The 20,957-nt window shown below is 42.6% G+C and overlaps 2 protein-coding genes across 4 annotated transcripts in view; both read left to right on the top strand.

Annotated features, from left to right (window-relative positions):
- LOC137084987 (uncharacterized) overlaps nt 1-17,092 on the top strand; it is a 66,255-nt gene extending 49,163 nt beyond the window's left edge. For all 3 annotated transcript variants that reach the window (XM_067451544.1, XM_067451545.1, XM_067451546.1), the window contains one exon: nt 15,927-17,092. In XM_067451544.1, the coding sequence (XP_067307645.1) occupies nt 15,927-16,710 (784 nt within the window). In that variant the 3' untranslated portion in view covers nt 16,711-17,092. The remainder of the gene's footprint in view (nt 1-15,926) is intronic.
- Nucleotides 5,372-15,216, top strand: LOC137085202 (uncharacterized). Its single transcript, XM_067451768.1, has 3 exons — nt 5,372-6,379; nt 13,152-13,895; nt 15,088-15,216. The coding sequence occupies exons 1-3, from the start codon at nt 5,372-5,374 to the stop codon at nt 15,214-15,216; spliced, it is 1,881 nt and encodes a 626-aa protein (XP_067307869.1).
- Nucleotides 17,093-20,957: the final 3,865 nt, after the last annotated feature.

The raw sequence follows: 20,957 nt of genomic DNA, 5'->3' as shown, positions 1-20,957 counted from the left end.
TGGCATGACATGCAGACAGACACATTACAGACAGACACATTACAGACTGGCATGACATGCAGGCAGACAGACAGACATTATAGACAGACAGACAGATATATATATAATTTATTTTACCAAAAAAAAAAAAACTAGTAACATAACCTACAGTACATACAGGAACATAACTTTTACAGAACGATCTGATCATGCTGCAAAAAAAGTGTTGTTCCCCAGTAGTTTTCACAAGTTTTTTTAACCAAGATCCATTTACTGAAGATACGAAATGACATACGAATACGAATTCTTGAAATTGATAATATAAAGTGAGTTTATAATTAAAATAATAACAAATATCATCTATCAAAGCTTAAAAAATCAACTTATTTCAAAGGAAAGGTTTTTACTCACCGACAGATATTTGATTTGTTTTCAACATAAATTCCTATAATTTTATTCATTCTTTTGAGACTCCAATTTACATTTGAATTCCATATCAATGCATCTCTGTTTAAAGATGTTTAAATATCTATTTGGAAAAACAAGACAAAAATTTGGATTTTTTATTTTTTATTATTTTACTTCATTTTATTTTTGCAATGCATGCAACAATCAATGACATAACTTCATTAATTTAAGTCTTTCTGCTCTATTTTAAGACATCTTCAAAGCATTCATTTGTTTAGAGGCACACATGTTAAACATTAATAAATTAAACATTTATGACACTCTATATGGCATTCCTTACAATTAAAAGCTGTTAACACAAACACACAATTGTTAAAAACAACATAAATACACTGCTTATTGACTTACTGCCATGGAATCCATACCTTTCGAGCGAACGCTAACATCATCCTCAGGTGATTGAAGTTGAAAATGAATGTTCGCGCATGCGCGAATACACAAAGTGACATCATCGGCGCGCATGTGTATTAAATACCGACGAAACGTCACTTTGCGCGCTAACAAATACGTGACGCAATATTCGTGACCTCACCGCAATACAGTCTGCAGCGAGGAGTATTTGCTGGTGTTTGGCTGGCCTGAATAGAAGTCAAATGTGCATCCCTGGGGACGTTTTCATCCACCGGTGTTTTTGAGTCTTAAAGCTACACTGTGTAACTTTTTTAGTTTATTCTTAGCTAAAAACACTTAGTTCTTTCAAAAATATATGTGCTCATTCATTAATGTATATTTACGTCTTTCTAGTAATAATGTATTCTCGTAATTTTATAATATACCATTGAAAATAGATACGGGTGAGGGGTTCGAACGCCATGTTGCTCCTCCATCTTGAAAGTACATTAGCCAAAGAGGGACATACCCGTAAATTCAAGCTTCGCCTTTCGCGTTTTAACACTCGATGGCACCGTGTCGAATGTGAAGAGAGGGATTGCCATGTTAATCTTGGACTAAAACAGCCACCGTAGGAGTTAAAATTAAATCAGAATTGAGAGGAACAGAAACTAATATTCACTGGATGGTCATATACCTTTACACCGCTAGATGGGGGAAAATATCACACAGTGTAGCTTTAATTTGGCCATAACTTTCTCTGTGTTTCAGCAAATGGAATGATTTATGGTGACAACACCAAAGAAAAATGCTTTGAAATTTGTACAAACTCAACGATACACTGTGGGAAAATTCACTACCGTTTCGTTACCCTAGTGGCTGAAAACAGCCACTAAATTAAACTGCTATCAAAATGTAAGATACATTTTTTTTTTCAAAGTCCTGATCAAAACTACTGAATTAAAAAAAAAAGATTTTAACTCTTAAATTGCCAATTTCATAAATGATTTCATTGATTTTGGGGAAAAACACACACAACATGACTTATTTTCAATATAAAATGTAATTGTGGACTGGATTATTATTTTTTTTTTTAACCTTTTATCACAGTCTTGGACATGTCAAAGATTAGAAAAACATTGGCTTTTGATGTTTAATTTAGTGGCTGTTTTCAGCCACAAGGGTAACGAAAAGGTAGTGAATTGGAAGGATGTGCAAGGGTTAATTAGCCTAATTAAGAAATGTAATGGGTTGGATCAGAAAACATTTAGGTAATTATGCAAAAAGAGCATTAGATTACGTGGCAAAAGCTGCTGCACATTGAAATAGACACCTAATGATATTTATTTAATATGTCAAATGTTTGTAGAGTCATGAAACCTACACCCATGAAACCTTTATGCTTAAAGCTTTACCTGATTTAATTATGTTGTTATTTTTCATTAGCTGCTGCCACATTCATATTTCAAAGAAATATTCTTTTCTTTTCTTATTTTTTTGTCTGTGGAATACCATGAAAATTAAACTAATTAAGAATTAAACTAACCCGGAAGAATGCAGACGTCTTTTTGTTGAGTGCTGTTGCCATGGTGAATCCTAATTTCGGCACTCCATTGATCGTGGCTTTTCATAGTCGTGGTACACGCACTTAACTCTCAGGGTGCTTCTCAGTATTCTTCCTTAATTATAATAATGTTTACATGTACAAGACAAATATTTGTCAAATAACAACAACTGACAGTTGCAGAATTATATCAAAGCACAAGAAAATAAAGAAACAAACTGTAATACTATACAACAGTTCATTTCATTAAAACTCAATTCATCTGTTCTGAAACCCAAACCCTCAGAGTTCCCTTTCAGTCGGTCACGTTCGACGTACGTCAGAACTGAACCGACGAATGGGATCTTACTTTAGAGACCAATCCTACTTCGAGCATCTAACAACGAGCCAATGAAATTTGGCATGCGATCACGCATTCCACGCTCCGCCCCGCAGCGCGGGTATAAATAGGAAGTGGAATGGTAGATCAGCGCTTTCTACTTCGGAGCCGAGCAGTGCTTACTGTTTCCTACGAAGAGTGTCTGACTACGAGTCAAAGAGTGTTGAGTGAGAGAGTCTGCCAGTGCGGGTGATACGGCGCGTCAGTGAGAGACCGTCTGATCAGTGATCAAGCGATCTAAAGGAGCTTGTTGGTTCGCTGAGCGTTCCCATACAAACTGTTGGTTCGCTGAGCGTTTCCCATACAAACTGTTGGTTCGCTGGGCGTTACACACACACAAATACACATCACTGAGAGCTCACACAGGCTTGCAGAACGAACTGTGTGGAGCCGCGGTCATCTCCCTGAGTGCTTCAGCACACTAAAAGAGCAGCTTTCCATTCACAAAAGAGCAACACGGTTTGACCCTGCGTCTTTTTCAAGATGTCATTCAAACCGTGTATTCCTGGTATGCAACTGTTTCCTGTCCTCTTTCACGGCCACGAGCGCATGTGAGATTGCGATCGTGGGTGATTCATGTTCTGGTAAAAGAACATGGTCACGTCGGCGCGTTGTTCGTCTCCCCCTTCTCATAAAGGGCTCGAGTGTTCAGCGCGCCGTGTGCCGTCGAGCGGCCGGCTGACAGCGGTGGTTGTCACGACAACCGGCGCGCGTCAGTCGGCGCTCTAGATGCGCGGTCGAGACTATGAAACCTCAGATGAGGTCGAGTCCCTTCGCCTATCCCCCGATCTAGTTCATTTCTAGTGTTACTGGAAAAGGGCTACTTTGGCTGATAAGCGCTGGTGGCCTGAGGATTACAGTGGGGATTCCCCGCCGGGTAAATCCCCTCGGGCCCCCACTCCTCTATCGCATCAAAAGCATGCTGAGACTCTGTTCGTGGGTGGTACGGATTCTCTCATGAGAACACGACCACGTCAGGGCATTGTTCGCCTTGCCTTCTTCATAGAGGCTTGAGCGCTCAGTGCGCTGTGTGCCGTTCTGACGGCCACGTTCACTGTCTCGCATGCCTGCTGGTAGTTGAAGGTGGAATCGCTGATCCTAAAGAGAAAAGGGCTTAGTGTTTCATTTTTGGCTCTGGCAGAGGACAGATGTCAGTTGCTGCATCGGAGAGAGGGAAATATGGAGGGTCAAAAGGGCCAAAAATGAGACAAAAAAAAAAAAAAAAGAAAAAAAAAAAAAGTATCATTGTTTTCCCTCTCTCACTGCCCTCTGCCCTGCACGCACGAGGGTAGTCCCAGCCCAGGGGTTGTGCAGGAACTGCGTGCGGTGTTGGACCTCGCCCTATGGGCGACGAAAATCACTGCACGCTCCCTGGGTCAGGCGATGTCCACACTAGTGGTCCAGGAATAGGGGGCTAACCTGACAGATATGCGCAAGAAAAGCCTGTCTGTCGGGCTGGCCTCCTCGGCGGCACCATCGAGAACTTTGCCCAGCAGTTCTTGGTGGCCCAAGAGCAGACGGAGGCGTTGCACCAGGGTGCCGACGACCAGCTGCTCGGTCGTCGGTCGCAGCGCCTCTGCCGGCTCGTCGCCGAGGGCATCCCCTCCTGCGTCCGCCTCCACCCTGCTAGAGCCGAGCAGCAGCCTCCACTGGAGGAGCAGGGTGCCGGACGCGAGGGACGCCCAACCCGTCCAGGGCCCGCTAACCGGCAGGCAAGCGCAAGGGGACGCGGCCCTGAGACGGGCCGGCTAGGGAGAACAGGAGCTGCTCGGGGGAGACAATGTTCGCATCCCTCCCCCACCCCCCCGGAGGAGGACCGGGGGGCCCTGACTGGTTTTGGTTCTGCCACTGGCTCTCCGGAGTCCAGCGGTACCCACATTTAAGAGCAGTTTCCTCTCTCTCTGGGCCCCAAGAGGGTCAGGTTGGCAGTGTGCGACGCCCACGGGCCTTGTCACTCCTTTCCTACCCTCCCGTCGCCAGGGGGCAGTTGTGTGGGCCTCGAGGACGCCCCCGGGCCTTCTCACCCACACACTTCCTCTCTCGTGAGCACTCAGTCAACACTCCGGGCCGCCCACGGGCCTCCCAGGTCGGGGCTGAGTGCTTCACTTCCCTGCCTCCGGGCAGTGGGCAGCAGAGTGGGCTCCGAGGACGCCTCCGGGCCTTCTCACCCACTCTCTGTCCAAACCAGGAGTGCTCAGGCAACACTTCGGGCCGCCTCCGGGCCTCCCGAGTCGGGCCAGAGTACTCCGCTTCGCTGCCCCACCCCGGGCATGTCTGTGGTGCGGTTGGTCCCGCTTGCACGGTCTCTGGGGGCCTGGCTAGGTCTCCCCGGGCCGTCTCGCTGGCTCATCCGTACCATCAGACTCGGCTACGCGATTCAGTTCGCGCGCCGGCCGCCCAAGTACAGGGGCATCCTCTTCACCTCCGTGCGAAGCAGCGATGCTCAGGTCTTGAGGTCAGAGATCGAGGTCCTACTGGCGAAGGACGCGATCGAGCCGGTTCCTCCAGCCGATATGAAGACGGGGTTCTACAGCCCCTACTTCATTGTGCCCAAGAAGGGGGTGGGTTACGACCAATCCTGGACCTGCGAGTTCTGAATCGGGCCCTGCACAAGCTCCCGTTCAGGATGTTGACGCAGAAACGCATTTCCAATGCATCCGTCCCCAGGATTGGTTTGCAGCGATCGACCTGAAGGATGCGTACTTCCGTGTGTCTTTCTCCCTCAACACAGACCGTTCCTACGTTTGGCGTTCGAGGGGAAAGCATATCAGTACAAGGTCCTGCCCTTCGGGCTGTCCCTGTCGCCCCGCGTCTTTACGAAGGTCGCGGAGGCAGCCATTGTTCCGCTCAGAGAACGCGGCGTTCGGATTCTCAACTACCTCGACGGTTGGCTGATCCTAGCCCAGTCGAAGGACCAGTTGTGCGAACACAGGGACTTGGTGCTCATTCACCTCAGCCAGTTGGGCCTTCGGGTCAACCGAGAGAAGAGCAAAACTCTGTCCTACACAGAGGATCTCTTATCTCGGTATGGAGCTGGACTCGGTCAACCGGACGGCGCGCCTCACCGAGGAGCGAGTCCAGTCGGTGTTGAACTGCTTGAATATGTTCAAGAGCAGGACGGCGGTCCCACTGAAATTCTTTCAGAGGCTCCTGGGGCATATGGCATCTGCAGCCGCGGTCACGCCGCTCGGATTGCTTCATATGAGACCGCTTCAACGCTGGCTCGAAGGCCGAGTCCCGAGGTGGGCGTGGCAGAGCGGTCAGTACCGGGTCCCAGTGACTCCTTACTGCCGCCAAACCTTCAGCCCGTGGTCCAGCACTTCGTTTCTCCGGGCCGGGGTGCCCCTAGAACAAGTGTCCAGGCATGCTGTGCTATTCACGGATGCCTCCACCACAGGCTGGGGGGCCACGTACAACGGGCATGCAGTTGCTGGTCTGTGGACGGGGCCGCAATTGCATTGGCATATCAATTGCCTCGAGTTACTGGCAGTACATCTGGCACTCCGCCGCCTCAAGGGGCCGCTGCGTGGCAAGCATGTACTGGTCCGTACGGACAGCACCACGGCCGTTGCGTACATCAACCGTCAGGGTGGTCTACGCTCCCGTTGTTTGCTCCAACTCGCCCGCCACCTCCTCCTGAGGAGTCAGAAGCAGCTGAGGTCTGTCACAAACTCAGTAATTAGGTGGGAGAGGGATGAGAGTTCAGGAGTAACACGAGACCTCACGAGACCTGGTGCGAGATCTAAGATGGCGGCTCCCGTCTGCTAGATTGTAAACAATTCCAGCTGAAATACCTACATTCTGTTTTATTTATTTTTTCTCTCGGTTTCCTCCCCTTCCATACTTCTTTCATTTCGTCTTTTTTTTCTCTCCTTCCCGTTTCCGGATTATAATATTATACAACCTGGATCATCTCGAAGAATACATCGACGCGCACTACAACACATTCTGCTGCACCATGAACAGGGACAAACCGGATCACAACAAGAAAAGTAAAGGTAATCTCACTCCAAACTCCAAGAGACCTCGTCCCGAGTCACCTTTCAGCCCAAGTGCAACACCATCCACATCACCCAAACCGACGTGCTGCACTGAGGTAAGCGACATTTTGCTCTCAATCGAAAATAAACTCACCGGACTTGATACCAGGATTGCACTTATAGAAGTCATACACAAGGAACTCCAGGAATTGCGACACAGCTTAGAATTCAGCCAAGAACAGATAGACACTCTCACTAAAGAAAATAACTTTTTAAAGGACTCCGTTCAAGCACTTACCATTCAACTCACTTCCGTTGTCGCCGAAAATAAAACCATCAAAGAAAACATTTTGGACTTGCAATCGCGCAGCATGAGGGACAACTTAGTTTTTACAGGCATCCCGGAACAAACTCCAGACGACCCCGAAAAATCAGTCAAGGACTTCATAATAAAACAACTCAAATTACCAGCGGAAACAGTCCAGAGCATCACCTTTCACCGTGTCCACCGTATCAGATCCAAAAACTTCAACAACAGACCACGAGCGATCATCGCAAAATTCGAACACTATAAACACAAAGAGCTGGTTCAGAAGCAAGGCAGACAACTCAAAGGAACAAACTATGGACTCAATGAACAATACCCAAAGGACATTCTCGAACGCCGGAAACAACTCTTCCCAATCCGAAAACAGAAAATGAATGAAGGAAAAAAGGCAGTCATTACAGTGGACAAATTATACATAGATGGACAATTATATCGCGATAAGGACATTACTCCCTGGCTTTTCTGACACTTCACTTACATTCCTAAGTCAATAAATCATAAACTGAAATTAACACACTCACTTCTTTCTCTCTTTTTTTTCTTTAAACCTTAGATGTTGTTATATTTTTGCACCTAGGTCTTGTGTCCCCCTTCCCATGTCCCACCATATGTTGGTATTTAATGGTTTCTATTTTGTTGTTGCTGTTCTGCTGTGTATATTCTGTCAGTTGTTTTTGTATTTATGTTATTCTGCTAACAACATTGCACACACACATATACACTACTACACACAGTCGAATATATACACTCACATGAATACATATAAAGTACTAACAGGCCCACACATTACCGGTAATATACATTTCTGTCTATTTTTCACTAAAACATGTCATCTATCACTTTTGTAACCTGGAATGTTCGTGGACTTGGTTCTCAGACAAAGAAGGTCAAAGTTTTTAATCATTTAAATAAACTACAAGCTGACATATGTCTCCTGCAAGAAACACACCTATCAGAATCAGATTATAAAAATATTAAATCATCAAATTATAGTCATTTATTCTCGGCTCACTACAACACAAAACAAAGAGGAGTATGCATTCTAATAAATAAAAAAATCACTTTTGTTCATAATTCCACCATTACAGACTCTGAAGGACGTTTCGTTATCATAAACATCTCCATTAATAATAGCCCTGTCACAATTGGTAACTTATATGGCCCAAACACAGATGACCCAGCTTTTTTTCAGACTTTTTTTTCTTCAATTTCAAAATTTTCTAACTGTCCAGTCATAATTGCAGGTGATTTCAACACAGTTCTAGATTCAACAATGGATAAATGTAATAGTTTAGGCAATAAACGCATTTGGAAATCTGCAGAAACCATAAAACAGTTCATGAGTGATTTTGGTCTTGGCGATAGTTGGCGTCTACAGCATCCTAACAGTAAAGAATACTCATTCTACTCACCAGTACACCACTCATATTCCCGCATTGACTTCTTTCTTACCAGTAATTCTATCATATCAAACATTTCTGAATCAAAGATCCATCCAATAGTAATTAGTGATCATGCCCCGGTAACATTAAAGTGGAACACAACTAGTCGAAATAAACCTACTACCAGATGGCGATTTAACACATCTCTCCTGAAAGATCATGATTTTGACAGTTATTTCAAACGAGAGTGGGCATGCTTTCTAGAGATGAATGACTCCCCGGAAGTATCCCCATCTCTTCTGTGGGAAACGGGAAAAGCCGTACTAAGAGGGAAAATAATTTCATTCTCTGTTTACAAAAAAAGGAAGGAAAAGGACAAACTGGTAGAATTGGAACAAAAAATTAAACAACTAGAAGACATTAACATCAATAACCCAACAGAAGAAACTCAGGATTCATTAAGAAAATATAAACTCAAATTGAATGAATTAATCAATAAACATACACAATTCCTAATTCTTAGGCTAAGGCAAGAAAGCTTCCATCATAATAACAAATCTGGTAAATATCTGGCAAATCAAATCAAACAAAATAAAGAAAAAGCTACAATACCATTGATTAGAGACACAGCAGGGAATTCCACCAACTCACCAGAAGAAATAAATCAAATCTTTCACAATTTTTACAGTAAATTATATTCCTCCGATAAAGACCCAGATCAGAAAGAAATCAACTCATTTCTCAACAATATCAACCTGCCTCAACTCAGTAAAGATCATATAAATACTCTTGAAGCACCCTTATCAGAATATGAACTTTTGAATGCCCTTAAACTCATGCCAAACAATAAAGCACCAGGCCCTGATGGATTCCCTGCTGAGTTCTACAAACACTTTTGGTCAACTTTATCGCCACTCTTCATCCGTATGATAACTGAATCAAAACAAAAATCAAAACTCCCAGATAGTATAAACACTGCCACAATTTCACTCCTTCTTAAACCAAATAAAGATCCAACATTACCTTCAAGTTATCGCCCGATTTCCCTAATCAACGTAGACATTAAAATCATCACTAAAGCACTAGCGCATAGAATAGAAAAAGTCACACCATCTATAATCCATCCAGATCAAACCGGTTTCATCAAAGGTAGACTCTCATCCAGTAACACACGTAGACTATTTAACTTAATGCATTATTCATCAACTCAAAAAACCAAAACCATCATAGTTAGTCTCGATGCAGAAAAAGCTTTTGATAGGGTCAATTGGAAGTTCCTGTTTTCCACATTAGAGAGGTTTGGTTTTGGGGAGTCATTCATTAATTGGATCAAAATTCTATATACATCTCCTTCAGCCACTGTCATCACTAATGGATTAACATCACGCACCTTCACACTACAACGGGGGACTAGACAAGGATGCCCACTCTCACCTTCATTATTTACCATTTTCATTGAGCCATTAGCAGCAGCTATCCGTCAAAACAGCTACATTAAAGGAATTCAAACAATAAACATGCACCACAAAATTAGTCTTTACGCTGATGATATATTGCTATATTTACAAGATCCTCCATCATCACTACAAGAAACGATTAAACTCATTGATTCATTCTCAAATATCTCTGAATACTCGATTAACTGGAGTAAATCTGCTATACTCTCATTACATTCCAACAGCTTGGATGTGACATCCCAGACACCACCTATTCCTTTGTGCACCAACTATATCACATACTTAGGCATTAATATTTCCCCTAGGCTGTCAGAGCTGTTTGGACTCAACTTTACACCATTACTGAAAACAATAAATGATGACCTGTACCGCTGGATGAATCTACCACTATCCATTATGGGCAGAATATCAGTAATCAAAATGACTATACTCCCTAAATTAAACTATTTATTTACAATGACTCCTGCACTACCCACCCTCACTTGGTTTAAATCACTAGACTCAATCGTCACTAAATTCTATTGGAAAAATAAGACCCCACGAATTAAATTGACTACTCTACAGAAACCAAAAGCACAAGGAGGACTGGAAGCACCACATTTCTACCACTATTTTTTGGCCAATCAACTCCAAAATATATACAAATGGATTCATCCTAACCCATCAGAAAGCACATGGCTAGATGTTGAACAGTCAATTTGCAAAGACATTAACATTTCAGAACTACCTTTCCATACTCAGACAATCAAAAAGCATCACTGTTTTAAAACACCAACAATAGCCGCAGCTTTGACAGCCTGGTGGAAATTTCATCAAATCACAAACACTCCTCTTGCACCGTCTAAATACACTCCGATCTGGAATAACCCCGATTTTATAGTTAACAAGAAGCCACTCAACTTACGCACATGGGTAGATAAGGGCATCACACAACTTCAACACATCCTCCTTAATAATAACTGGGCACCATTTTCCCACTTAGTTCTGAAGTACGGCATTGGGAGTAATTGTTTTTTGGAATATTTACAAATCAAGTCATCTATTCAATCAAAAATCGACACTCAGACAATTAATCTAGATCTTCCTCCTCCAATCTTAGAGCTAATTAATATAACATCCCCCAAAAAACTACTCTCCAAAATATATAAAATAATATCCAAATCAGACAACACATTAAGCCTGCCCAATGCTAAATGGGAATCAGACTTATCCATTACTCCCAATGCCGCTTTCTGGTCACAAATTTGTAAAAATATTTACTTCATGACAAAAAACGCCAACTTACAACTTATACAGTATAAAGTTCTTCATAGATCCCACCTAACTGGACAGAAATTATTTAAAATGGGTTTTTCTTCAGAAACATGCTCACATTGCACACAAAACACCCCAGACACCTATTTACACGCTATTTGGCATTGCACCTCAGTTAAAACATTTTGGGAGAACGTTACTGACTCACTATCCAACCTTATGGGTTGTCACATCCCACTATCTCCCTCTCTCTGTATATTAGGTGACATATCCATAATCAGTTTAGACAGTACAAACAGTCAGTTACTCCTAGTGGCCCTAACTATCGCCAAGAAAACTATCCTCATGAACTGGAAATCAAGAAACACCATACACATTACAACTTGGAAAAATTTACTAATAGAGTACATCTCCATGGAAAACTTGTCTACCTCTACTCAAAATGATACATCAGAATTACACCCTTCTTGGTCAGCTCTGTTTAACTTCCAACAGTCATGAATCCACTCACCTTCTTTGTCTGAAGCCACCCTTAATGATACACCATCAATAATGGGGGGAGCGGGGTCAGGAAGAGGTAGCAACACAGACTATTATTAAATAAATAAAATTTCTTATAAGATTATATTGGAATCTCTCTCTGTCTCTATCTCTCTCTCTCTCTATCTCTCTATCTCTATCTCCCTTTCTATTCTCTCTCTTTCTATTCTCTCTCTATCTCTCTCTCTCTCTCTCTCTCTCTCTCTCTCTCTCTCTCTCTGTCTCTCTCTCTCTCTCTCTATCTCTCTCTGCGCTTGTGGACCCTGGATGGTTGTGGCATACTAATCCCTGTCATGTGCGGTTCTGATTAGTCGTGGGTGGGGGTGAGGTGGGGCCGGGGGCCTTGGTCTGTCGCCCTCCAGCTGGTAGTTGTCGCGCTGTTTTAATGCTTTACATATTAGGTGAGGTGCACACACATTCATTTGGAGCGTAAAACTAGTTTAAATCAGGAAAAAAAAAAAAAAAAAAAAGAAAAAGAAAAAAAAGAAAAGAAAAAAAAAGGCACATATATAGGGTAAATGTGGCGTGGACATGGCGGCCTGCATGGGCTTTGCACTGGGCAGGTTCCATGCTACACGCCATGTTTGTTTTAATGCATTATACACTAGTTGACAAACACATCAGACAACAACAACAACAAAAAACACAAAGATAGGGTCAGCGTGGCATCTATGGAACAGCTGGGGGATGGGCATGGATCTCGGGACCCTGGCAGCACCTCACCTTGATAGCCCATTGCATTACAACTCTGGCAGAGGTCTATCCTATGCCATGGCCATGAGGGGTATAAAAGCTTTATAATACCTTGTTATTAATAGCTGATCAATATTACCATTATTATAATTATTTTTATTGTTATTATTATTAAAATCATTGTTACCACTACTATTATTATCACTATTAATGACTTTATAAATATCTACCATTATTAATATTATTATTACTATTACTACTATTGTTTTTATTTGTCCTCTTCCTGACCCCTTTAACCTTCCCCTCATTCCGGATGAAAAGAGTATATTTGTATATATGTTTGTCATTACTACTACTGATAATACTATTAATACTATTTGTCATTTCTAATTAATTGGATTTATCATTAATATTGTTATTATTATTAATATTGCCATTACTATTGCTGTTGTCACCTTATTTATACACATATATTTTTTGGTTATGTCTGTTGTACTTCCCTACATGATTCTTTATTCATACATTAACACTCCCACACCAGTTACACGCACAAACACACACACACACACACACACACACACACACACACACACACACACACACACACACACACACACACACACACACACACACACACACACACACACACACACATACACACGCACACATCGTACTGGCATGTTATGTTTTGTTGGCCCTTGTATTTGTATTTTGCATCTTACTTCTCTTTTGTAAATATTGTACTTGTCTGTTTGCATAATAAAAAAAAAAAAAAAAAAAAAAAAGAAGCAGCTGAGGTCGCTTCGGGCCATTCATGTCCCTGGTGTGCTGAACCAGACAGCCGACGAGCTCTCTCGTCAGCCGACACCTCCGGGAGAGTGGCGACTCCACCCCCAGGCGGTCCAGCTGATATGGGACCAGTTCGGAGCCGCACAGGTCGACCTGTTTGCCTCTCCGGACTCGACCCATTGCCAGTGGTACTATTCCCTGACCGGGGGTACCCTCGGCACAGATGCACTGGCGCACAGCTGGCCCCGGGACCTACGCAAGTATGCGTTTCCCCCAGTGAGCCTTCTTGCACAGACTCTGTGCAAGGTCAGGGAGGACGAGGAGCAGGTCTTGTTAGTTGCGCCGTATTGGCCCAACCGGACCTGGTTCCCAGAACTCACACTCCTCGCGACAGCCCCTCCTTGGCCGATTCCCCTGAGGAAGGACCTTCTTTCTCAGGGACGGGGCACACTATGGCACCCGCGTCCAGACCTCTGGAATCTTCATGTCTGGTCCCTGGACGGGACGCGGAGGTTCTAGATGGACTACCACAAGCTGTCGTAGACACCATCGCTTCAGCTAGAGCCCCCTCTACGAGGCGCCTCTATGCGCTGAAGTGGAACCTGTTCGTTGAGTGGTGCGCTTCCCGCCGGGAAGACCCCCGAAGGTGTTCGATCAGTGTCGTGCTTTCCTTCCTGCAAGATGGGTTGGAGAGAAGGCTGTCTCCCTCCACCCTCAAGGTATATGCTGCAGCAATAGCAGCGTACCATGATGTAGTAGAAGGTAAGTTCGTGGGGAAGCACGACCTAATCGTCAGGTTCCTCAGAGGTGCGAGGAGACTAAATCCTCCTCGTCCATCCTCGATACCCTCTTGGGACTTAGCTCTAGTGCTCCGAGCACTTCAGAGCCCTCCCTTCGAGCCTTTGGCGTCTTGTGAGCTGAAAATCTTGTCAATGAAGACAGTGCTCCTGACGGCATTGGCCTCGATCAAGAGGGTAGGGGACCTGCATGCACTTTCGGTCAACAAATCGTGCCTAGAGTTCGGGCCAGGTAACTCTCACGTTGTCCTGAGACCCTGGCCCGGATATGTGCCCAAGGTTCCTACCACTCCCTTCCGGGATCAGGTGGTGAACCTGCAAGCGCTGCCTTCGGAGGAGGCAGACCCAGCCCTGGCTTTGCTGTGTCCGGTCCGCGCTCTTCGCGCTTACGTTGACCGGACCCAAAGCCTTCGGACCTCAGAGCAACTCTTCGTCTGTTACGGAGGCCAGCAGAAGGGAAAGGCTGTCTCCAAGCAGAGGTTAGCCCACTGGATAGTGGATGCTATAGTCTTGGCCTACCAGTCCCAAGACGTGCCTTGCCCGTTCGGTGTAAGAGCTCACTCCACTCGGAGTGTTGCTTCTTCCTGGGCGCTGGCTCAAGGCGCCTCGCTGACAGACATATGTAGAGCTGCGGGCTGGGCGACACCTAACACGTTTGCTAGATTCTATAGCTTACGTGTAGAGCCGGTATCTTCCCGCATCCTCGCCCCCAGTGGCCAGGAGCGCTAAGTGCCCGTTCTAAGTGTCGGCTTGCGAAACGCCACTCCCGCCCTCTGGGCCGGATACGTGCGTCTATTGTCTCCAGTTGTGTTCCCCGGGAAACCGGCTAACCCTGTCGAGCTCCTCCGTCACCCCTCCGGTGTCAGACGTTGCGGACCGTCTGACGCCAGGCCTGCACCCGTATGCTTGTGAAACGTGGCTGTAGGCTGGGTTCCATATGTAGCGGTTCCCTCACGGCAACCCCATATGTGTATTCTTCCACAGTATCAGCTACCCTTCGGGCTAGCCCCGTGTCTTTCCCTGTCGTCTCTGGGCGTGTTCTTTCCCCCCTTCAATCAGGCTGGAACCACCCCAGAGACTGCCATATGTTGCACTACCCTGCCAGGTTAGTCCTTATGTGTATTCTGCCACCTCTCCTTCCCTGAAGGACGTGGCCCCGCAGCGTACCCTCTCTCTCAAATACGAGGTAGGCACGCTTCCCCAGCATTATCCAATAGTCATTCTGAGTGGGTCTTGCAGAAACAGCAGTGACTGTACTCCCTGCTTGGAGCCCTGACTTCCGTACCATACTAGACGGTGCAGTGCGCTCAAGCAGGACGCTGGAAGGGCCAGCATCCTGGCGTTTTCCATAGGGATCCCATTCGTCGGTTCAGTTCTGACGTACGTCGAACGTGACCGACTGAAAGGGAACGTCTCGGTTACGTATGTAACCCTCGTTCCCTGAAGGAGGGAACGGAGACGTACGTCCCGTCGCCAGATGCTGTGCTTCCGCTGGGAGTCCGGTCACCTTTCGGCTCCTCAGCAGAAAAAGCGCTGATCTACCATTCCACTTCCTATTTATACCCGCGCTGCGGGGCGGAGCGTGGAATGCGTGATCGCATGCCAAATTTCATTGGCTCGTTGTTAGATGCTCGAAGTAGGATTGGTCTCTAAGGTAAGATCCCATTCGTCGGTTCAGTTCTGACGTACGTCTCCGTTCCCTCCTTCAGGGAACGAGGGTTACATACGTAACCGAGACGTTTTCCATCTCAGGGTAGGTCAGAGTTCAAGTTTACACTCAGAGTTGGTTGAGGCTCCTTATTGAAACAGGCCCCAGGGGAATTCCAAATCTAGTAAAAATTATTAATCAAAATATACATTTTTAAATTAATCTTAATCATGAATCTTCTGACAATATTTAATAAAAGATTTTAAAATTCTTTTTGACATTTGGATGCCATTGACTCTTCTACATCCTAATGGTACCTTCCCTTGTTTTATTCACAGGGAAAATTTGACAGAAATTGCAAAGCAGAAGGAAAACAGCGAGAAAAGAAAAGAAATTGTGCAGCAGGAGGAAAACAGCGAGGAAGAGACAGAGGATCCTTCTACAATTAGCGTGGGGTTGCTCAATGTTCGTTCAATCAAAAAAGCACAAAAAAGTGTCAGTATCAAAAATCTCATTACAGAAAATAACCTGGACGTCTTTCTCACAACAGAGACATGGTTAAAAAATGACATTGCAGATAAAGTCCTTAGAGAAGCTTCGCCACCAAACTTCCAGTTCTATCAACAGTCCAGGGATGGTAGCAGAGGGGGAGGTGTTGCTATTCAGTTTTCAAATGTGTTGCAAGGTCGAAGAATTAATCTTGGCTTCAGCACAACATTTGAATATGTGGCCGCAGCTCTGAAGCATGATAAGTGGGAAAAAGATATTCTGTTCATAAATGTGTATCACCCACCGGAAAGTCCAAAAAATCATCAGAAGTTCTTTGATTTCATTGCTGAGTTTCATGCACTCTTGAAAATGGCATGCAGTTTGTACACCAGTATCATTGTGGCTGGTGATTTTAATATCCATGTCGAGAATATCGATTTTCTGCGCCCAATAATCTTTAGACTGAACTGTCAGATATATGACTTTAATAGGGATCCTAAGTTGCCAACACACAAAAACGGTGGGATCCTGGATCTGGTTTTGGGCAGAGATGTTGATATCTTTCATGTCCAGGTCCGTGATGATAAAATTTCTGATCATTTCACTGTTTATTTTAGAACTAGGCCACAGTAAAAAGATGCAAAAACTAAGGCAAAGTGGTTAAAAAGAAAGAAAGAATAATCATTTGTAAAGTTGAGTCATTTAATTATATCAGAATGTCTATTTACACCAAGTGCAAATTGCTCTGCCTAACAATGCCTGTTTGAAAAAAAGATTACAAAAAAAGATAAAAAAAAAGATCACAGGCATATTTCAATGTCTTCAGTAGTGTAGTCAGTAAAGCATAAGGCTCAAAGATCTAGGCTTTGACGCAATCTAGGTTTCGAACCCGCTTTTTGCAGAGCTCGCTCTCTCTCTTTTCCTATCACCAATCACATGGGGACAGGGATTTACACAGCAAAAACTCCAGTGTTAAATTAACTCTCCTCAGAGTTTATTTGGCTCCACACTCAAGAGTGTTAAAAGTAACTCTGAAGAAGTGTTAAAGGTAATGAGATAATTAAGAGATTAATTAAGTGATGATTGACCATTAGTGATGAACACCTGATGATAACAAGCAGAATCACTGAAGGACAGAGTCACCATTTTTAAGTCACCATTATGGAGATCAGTGTTTGCTTTAGTTGGGCTCTTGACTTTATAACATTTGTCTTTGCGTGGCTCCTTTAAAGCAGCCATACAAGTGCAGAGAAAATGTGACCAAGTGTTGATGGTTATGTTTTGACATAATCCTCATGAGCTGAATCACTGCTGCCATTTAGAGCCCAATCTTTGAGTTAGGTTTACTTTATTGATTACAACAGCTCTGTGATTCTACAGCATAAGATCTGGTGTTTACAATATAATCAGAGGGATTTTTTTGAAGTTATTCTGTTCTTAAAGATAAGTTTTGAATCTCTCTGTCATTCAGCCACACAGACATCAATAATGAGTGTATGAATCTCAGCAATGGTGGCCATCAAAAGGCTTTTGCAGTGCATTCTGGGTGCACCAATCAAAACTCACCCATGGCTCCCAGCATGCATTGCAGCATGCATAAATTATAAGATGAACTGAATTAGTGATTTCTTTCTGAGATGCTGATTGTCACCATTGTTGAGATTCATACACTGATTGTTGATGTCTGTGAGTGTGTAACGCAACAAAGTAGTTTGAAATCTTTATTTGTGCAGAATCTCACCCTATTATCTTCACAGAGCTGTTATAATCAATAATGTAAAATCAACACATGCCCCCATATAGCTAGAAATTTGTCTCAGAATGATATTAGTTGATTTAGTCACTAAATGATGATTATGTTAATCATAACATCACTAACTTCTGAACATATTTTCTCTGTGCTTTCTTTGCCGAAATGTTCGTTCCAAAACACACAGTTAAAGCAGACAGAAAAAATAACTAATGTTAGAAAGCCAAGAGTCAAGAGCCCAACTAAAGCAAACACTGATCTCCATAATGGTGACTTAAAAATGGTGACTCTGTCCTTCATTGGTTCTGCTTGTTATCATCAGGTGTTCATCACTAATGGCCAATCATCACTTAATTAATCTCTTAATTATCTCATTACCTTTAACACTTCTTCAGAGTTACTTTTAACACTCTTGAGTCTGGAGCCAAATGAACTCTGAGGAGACACTGGAGTTTTTGCTGTGTACTTTCAATTAAAATGAAGAAAATGTTATAAAAATGGAAATGTTTAATAAAAATAAAACCATTTATTGGGTAGGGTTAGGGTGTATGGACGACTTCTATTGTCCCATTAAGGCGGCAAACATTTAATAATTTTAATAAATATAATCATTTACACTCTCAAAATAATGTTATTATTGCATCCTGTTTATATACAACAATACTGAGGTGCAAATAGTATATCTGTCAAAATAAACTATATCTAATTACCATTTACACATATTGCAAATAACTACTTTTACATGGAGTAAATAAAATATATTACTATTTTCACTTCACTTCATATATTGCTACGAAAATGTTATTTTCACCTGTAAATAGCCGCTGCCTAATTATATACCCATACAGCAAAAATCCTCTGGGCCAGATCTGACCTAGCCCATACACAAAGTAGTATACATATCTCCTTCGAGCAACTTTGTCTCATATGTATGATTAAATATCTTATTGTTTTATGCTACTGATATTTCCTCTCTCAAGTTTCAACATGATGCTCTTAGACAACAAAAATGTAAAGCACTGATTTAGATGTAAAGATGTTTTTACAGTAAAACACCACCTGATAATCTATTGTCAGCAGCCATTACTTCCCTGTAGACATACAATAAAAAAAAAATTGGACAGATTAAATGTTGTATTCAAAGTCTTTATACGTTGATCCAGCTTCCATTTATTTAACATATTTAAACATTCTCTTCTCCATGTACATGTCATTATTAGGATCTGTCATTCAGAAACACTTTTCCTATCACTGATATGCTGACATAGTTGCCAGGGTCACGGTTTTCCCGCACAATTGGGCTATTTTAAAAAAGGAGTTGTGGGAAAAGTTATGGAGCCGCGGGTTGTGTTTTTTTGGGCTATTATGAAGTACCACGGCGCGGAAAAATATAAAAGAGCCAAAGAAAAATTTAAATGGAACGGTTTATTAGTGGGTATTGTCACTACTCGATCCGTACCGGAAACACGATATGTCGCATGCGCGAAAATGTTTCTACTTCCTGTTTGACATGGCAAAGCAATTTACGGCAGTTTTTTGAATTACTACACAGCAAAATTCCCAGTGTTAAAGCAACACTGCTCAGAGTGTATTTGGTCCCACTCCACAGAGAGTTAAAATAACACTGAAGCCGTGTTAAAGTTAATGAGATAATTAAGAGATGAATTAAGGGGTGATTGAACCATTAGTGATGAACACCTGATGATAATGAGCATAATCACTGAAGGAAAGAGAAACACAAGATCTACAACTGACTTCAGCCATAGCCTTAGATGAAATCAACTGAAGATAAAAGAAGACATTATATCTCTGAAGATCTCAGCAGAGGATTAAACAACTTCACAGTTATTCCTGTCATACTGTTCGTCTACATAAGCTCTTATTGAGAATTAACAGGTTTAGATGTTGATGTTTTATGGAAAAGTTTGGTCACCATTATGCTGATCAGTGTTTCCTTTAGTTGGGCAGTTTGACTTGGCTTTTTCCAGAGCAGTGATGGTAACAGTGTTTTTTATACTTACTTAGTTACAATGGAATCCAGAAGCAAATCAGTTCATATAGTTTTCATAACGAAATGGAATGATTTACTAATCTCATTCAGTGACCAAATGTGTGAGTGTATATATATATTTGCCACGGGTCAGAGTTTGAATTTAGATGTTTTATTTTTTTTTTAAAGTTACAGAAGCAATTATTTTAGCAAGACATCAAGAATCAGCATATGATTCTCAACAATGGTGACATGGTTCATGCTGCAATGCATGCTGGGAGCCATGAGTTTTATAATTGGCCGGCTCCCAGAATGCATTGTGGCATAAAAACATGTCACCATTGTTGAGATTCATATGCTGATTCTTCATGTCTGTGTGTCCAAATACCCCCCCCCCCAAAAAAAAATTAAGAAATCTAAATTCTGTTTAATTTGTGCCAAGATTTTCACATTGATGATCAATTTACTTAAAAACAAATAACTGCTTTTGTTCAGTATAAGATTGGTGAGCTTGATCTTTAAAACTTGACAACAAACTGTATGATGCATGTCACAAGATCACATTTCTTTGCAAAAAAAAAGTGTTATGGCAAAACTCTGTTACAAAGATTGAAATTTAGTTTAAAGTCAAACTGCTCAACTAAATGAAACACTAATCACCATAATGGTGACCAAATAATTTCCATAAAACATCAGTATCTAAACCTCAATAAAAACATATGTAGAAGTACAGTATGACAAAAGTAATTGTGGAGTTGTTTAATCCTACTCTGCTGAGATCTTCGGAGATATAATGTCTTCTTTTATCTTCAGTTGATTTCATCTAAGGCTGTGGCTGAAGTCAGTTGTAGATCTTGTGTTTCTCTGTCCTTCAGTGATTCTGCTCGTTATCATCAGGTGTTCATCACTAATGGATCAATCATTACTTAATTAATCTCTTAATTATCTCATTAGCTTTAACACCACTTCAGTGTTATTTTAACTCTCTGTGGAGTGGGACCAAATACACTCTGAGCAGTGTTGATTTAACACTTGGGATTTTACTGTGTACCACTCGATCCGTACTGCGATAGTTTTTTATTTATTGCATAACTATAAATCAATACAAAATAAACAATAAAGAACAATGAATATGTGATT

Source organism: Pseudorasbora parva, chromosome 8 (assembly GCF_024679245.1).
Source record: "Pseudorasbora parva isolate DD20220531a chromosome 8, ASM2467924v1, whole genome shotgun sequence".
In the NCBI taxonomy this organism is placed as follows: domain Eukaryota; kingdom Metazoa; phylum Chordata; class Actinopteri; order Cypriniformes; family Gobionidae; genus Pseudorasbora; species Pseudorasbora parva.
The sequence above is the reverse complement of the archived record's forward strand: the minus strand, read 5'-3'. Positions and strand labels throughout refer to the sequence as shown.

What these genes read in the sequence shown, in the direction of transcription:
- LOC137085202 (XM_067451768.1), top strand. Translation starts at nt 5,372, where the DNA reads ATGCATCCGTCCCCAGGATTGGTTTGCAGCGATCGACCTGAAGGATGC. An exon ending in AGGAGTCAGAAGCAGCTGAG is followed by an intron (nt 6,380 to 13,151) that starts GTCTGTCACAAA and finishes GAAGCAGCTGAG; the next exon opens with GTCGCTTCGGGCCATTCATG. An exon ending in CAATAGCAGCGTACCATGAT is followed by an intron (nt 13,896 to 15,087) that starts GTAGTAGAAGGT and finishes CCTTCCCTGAAG; the next exon opens with GACGTGGCCCCGCAGCGTAC.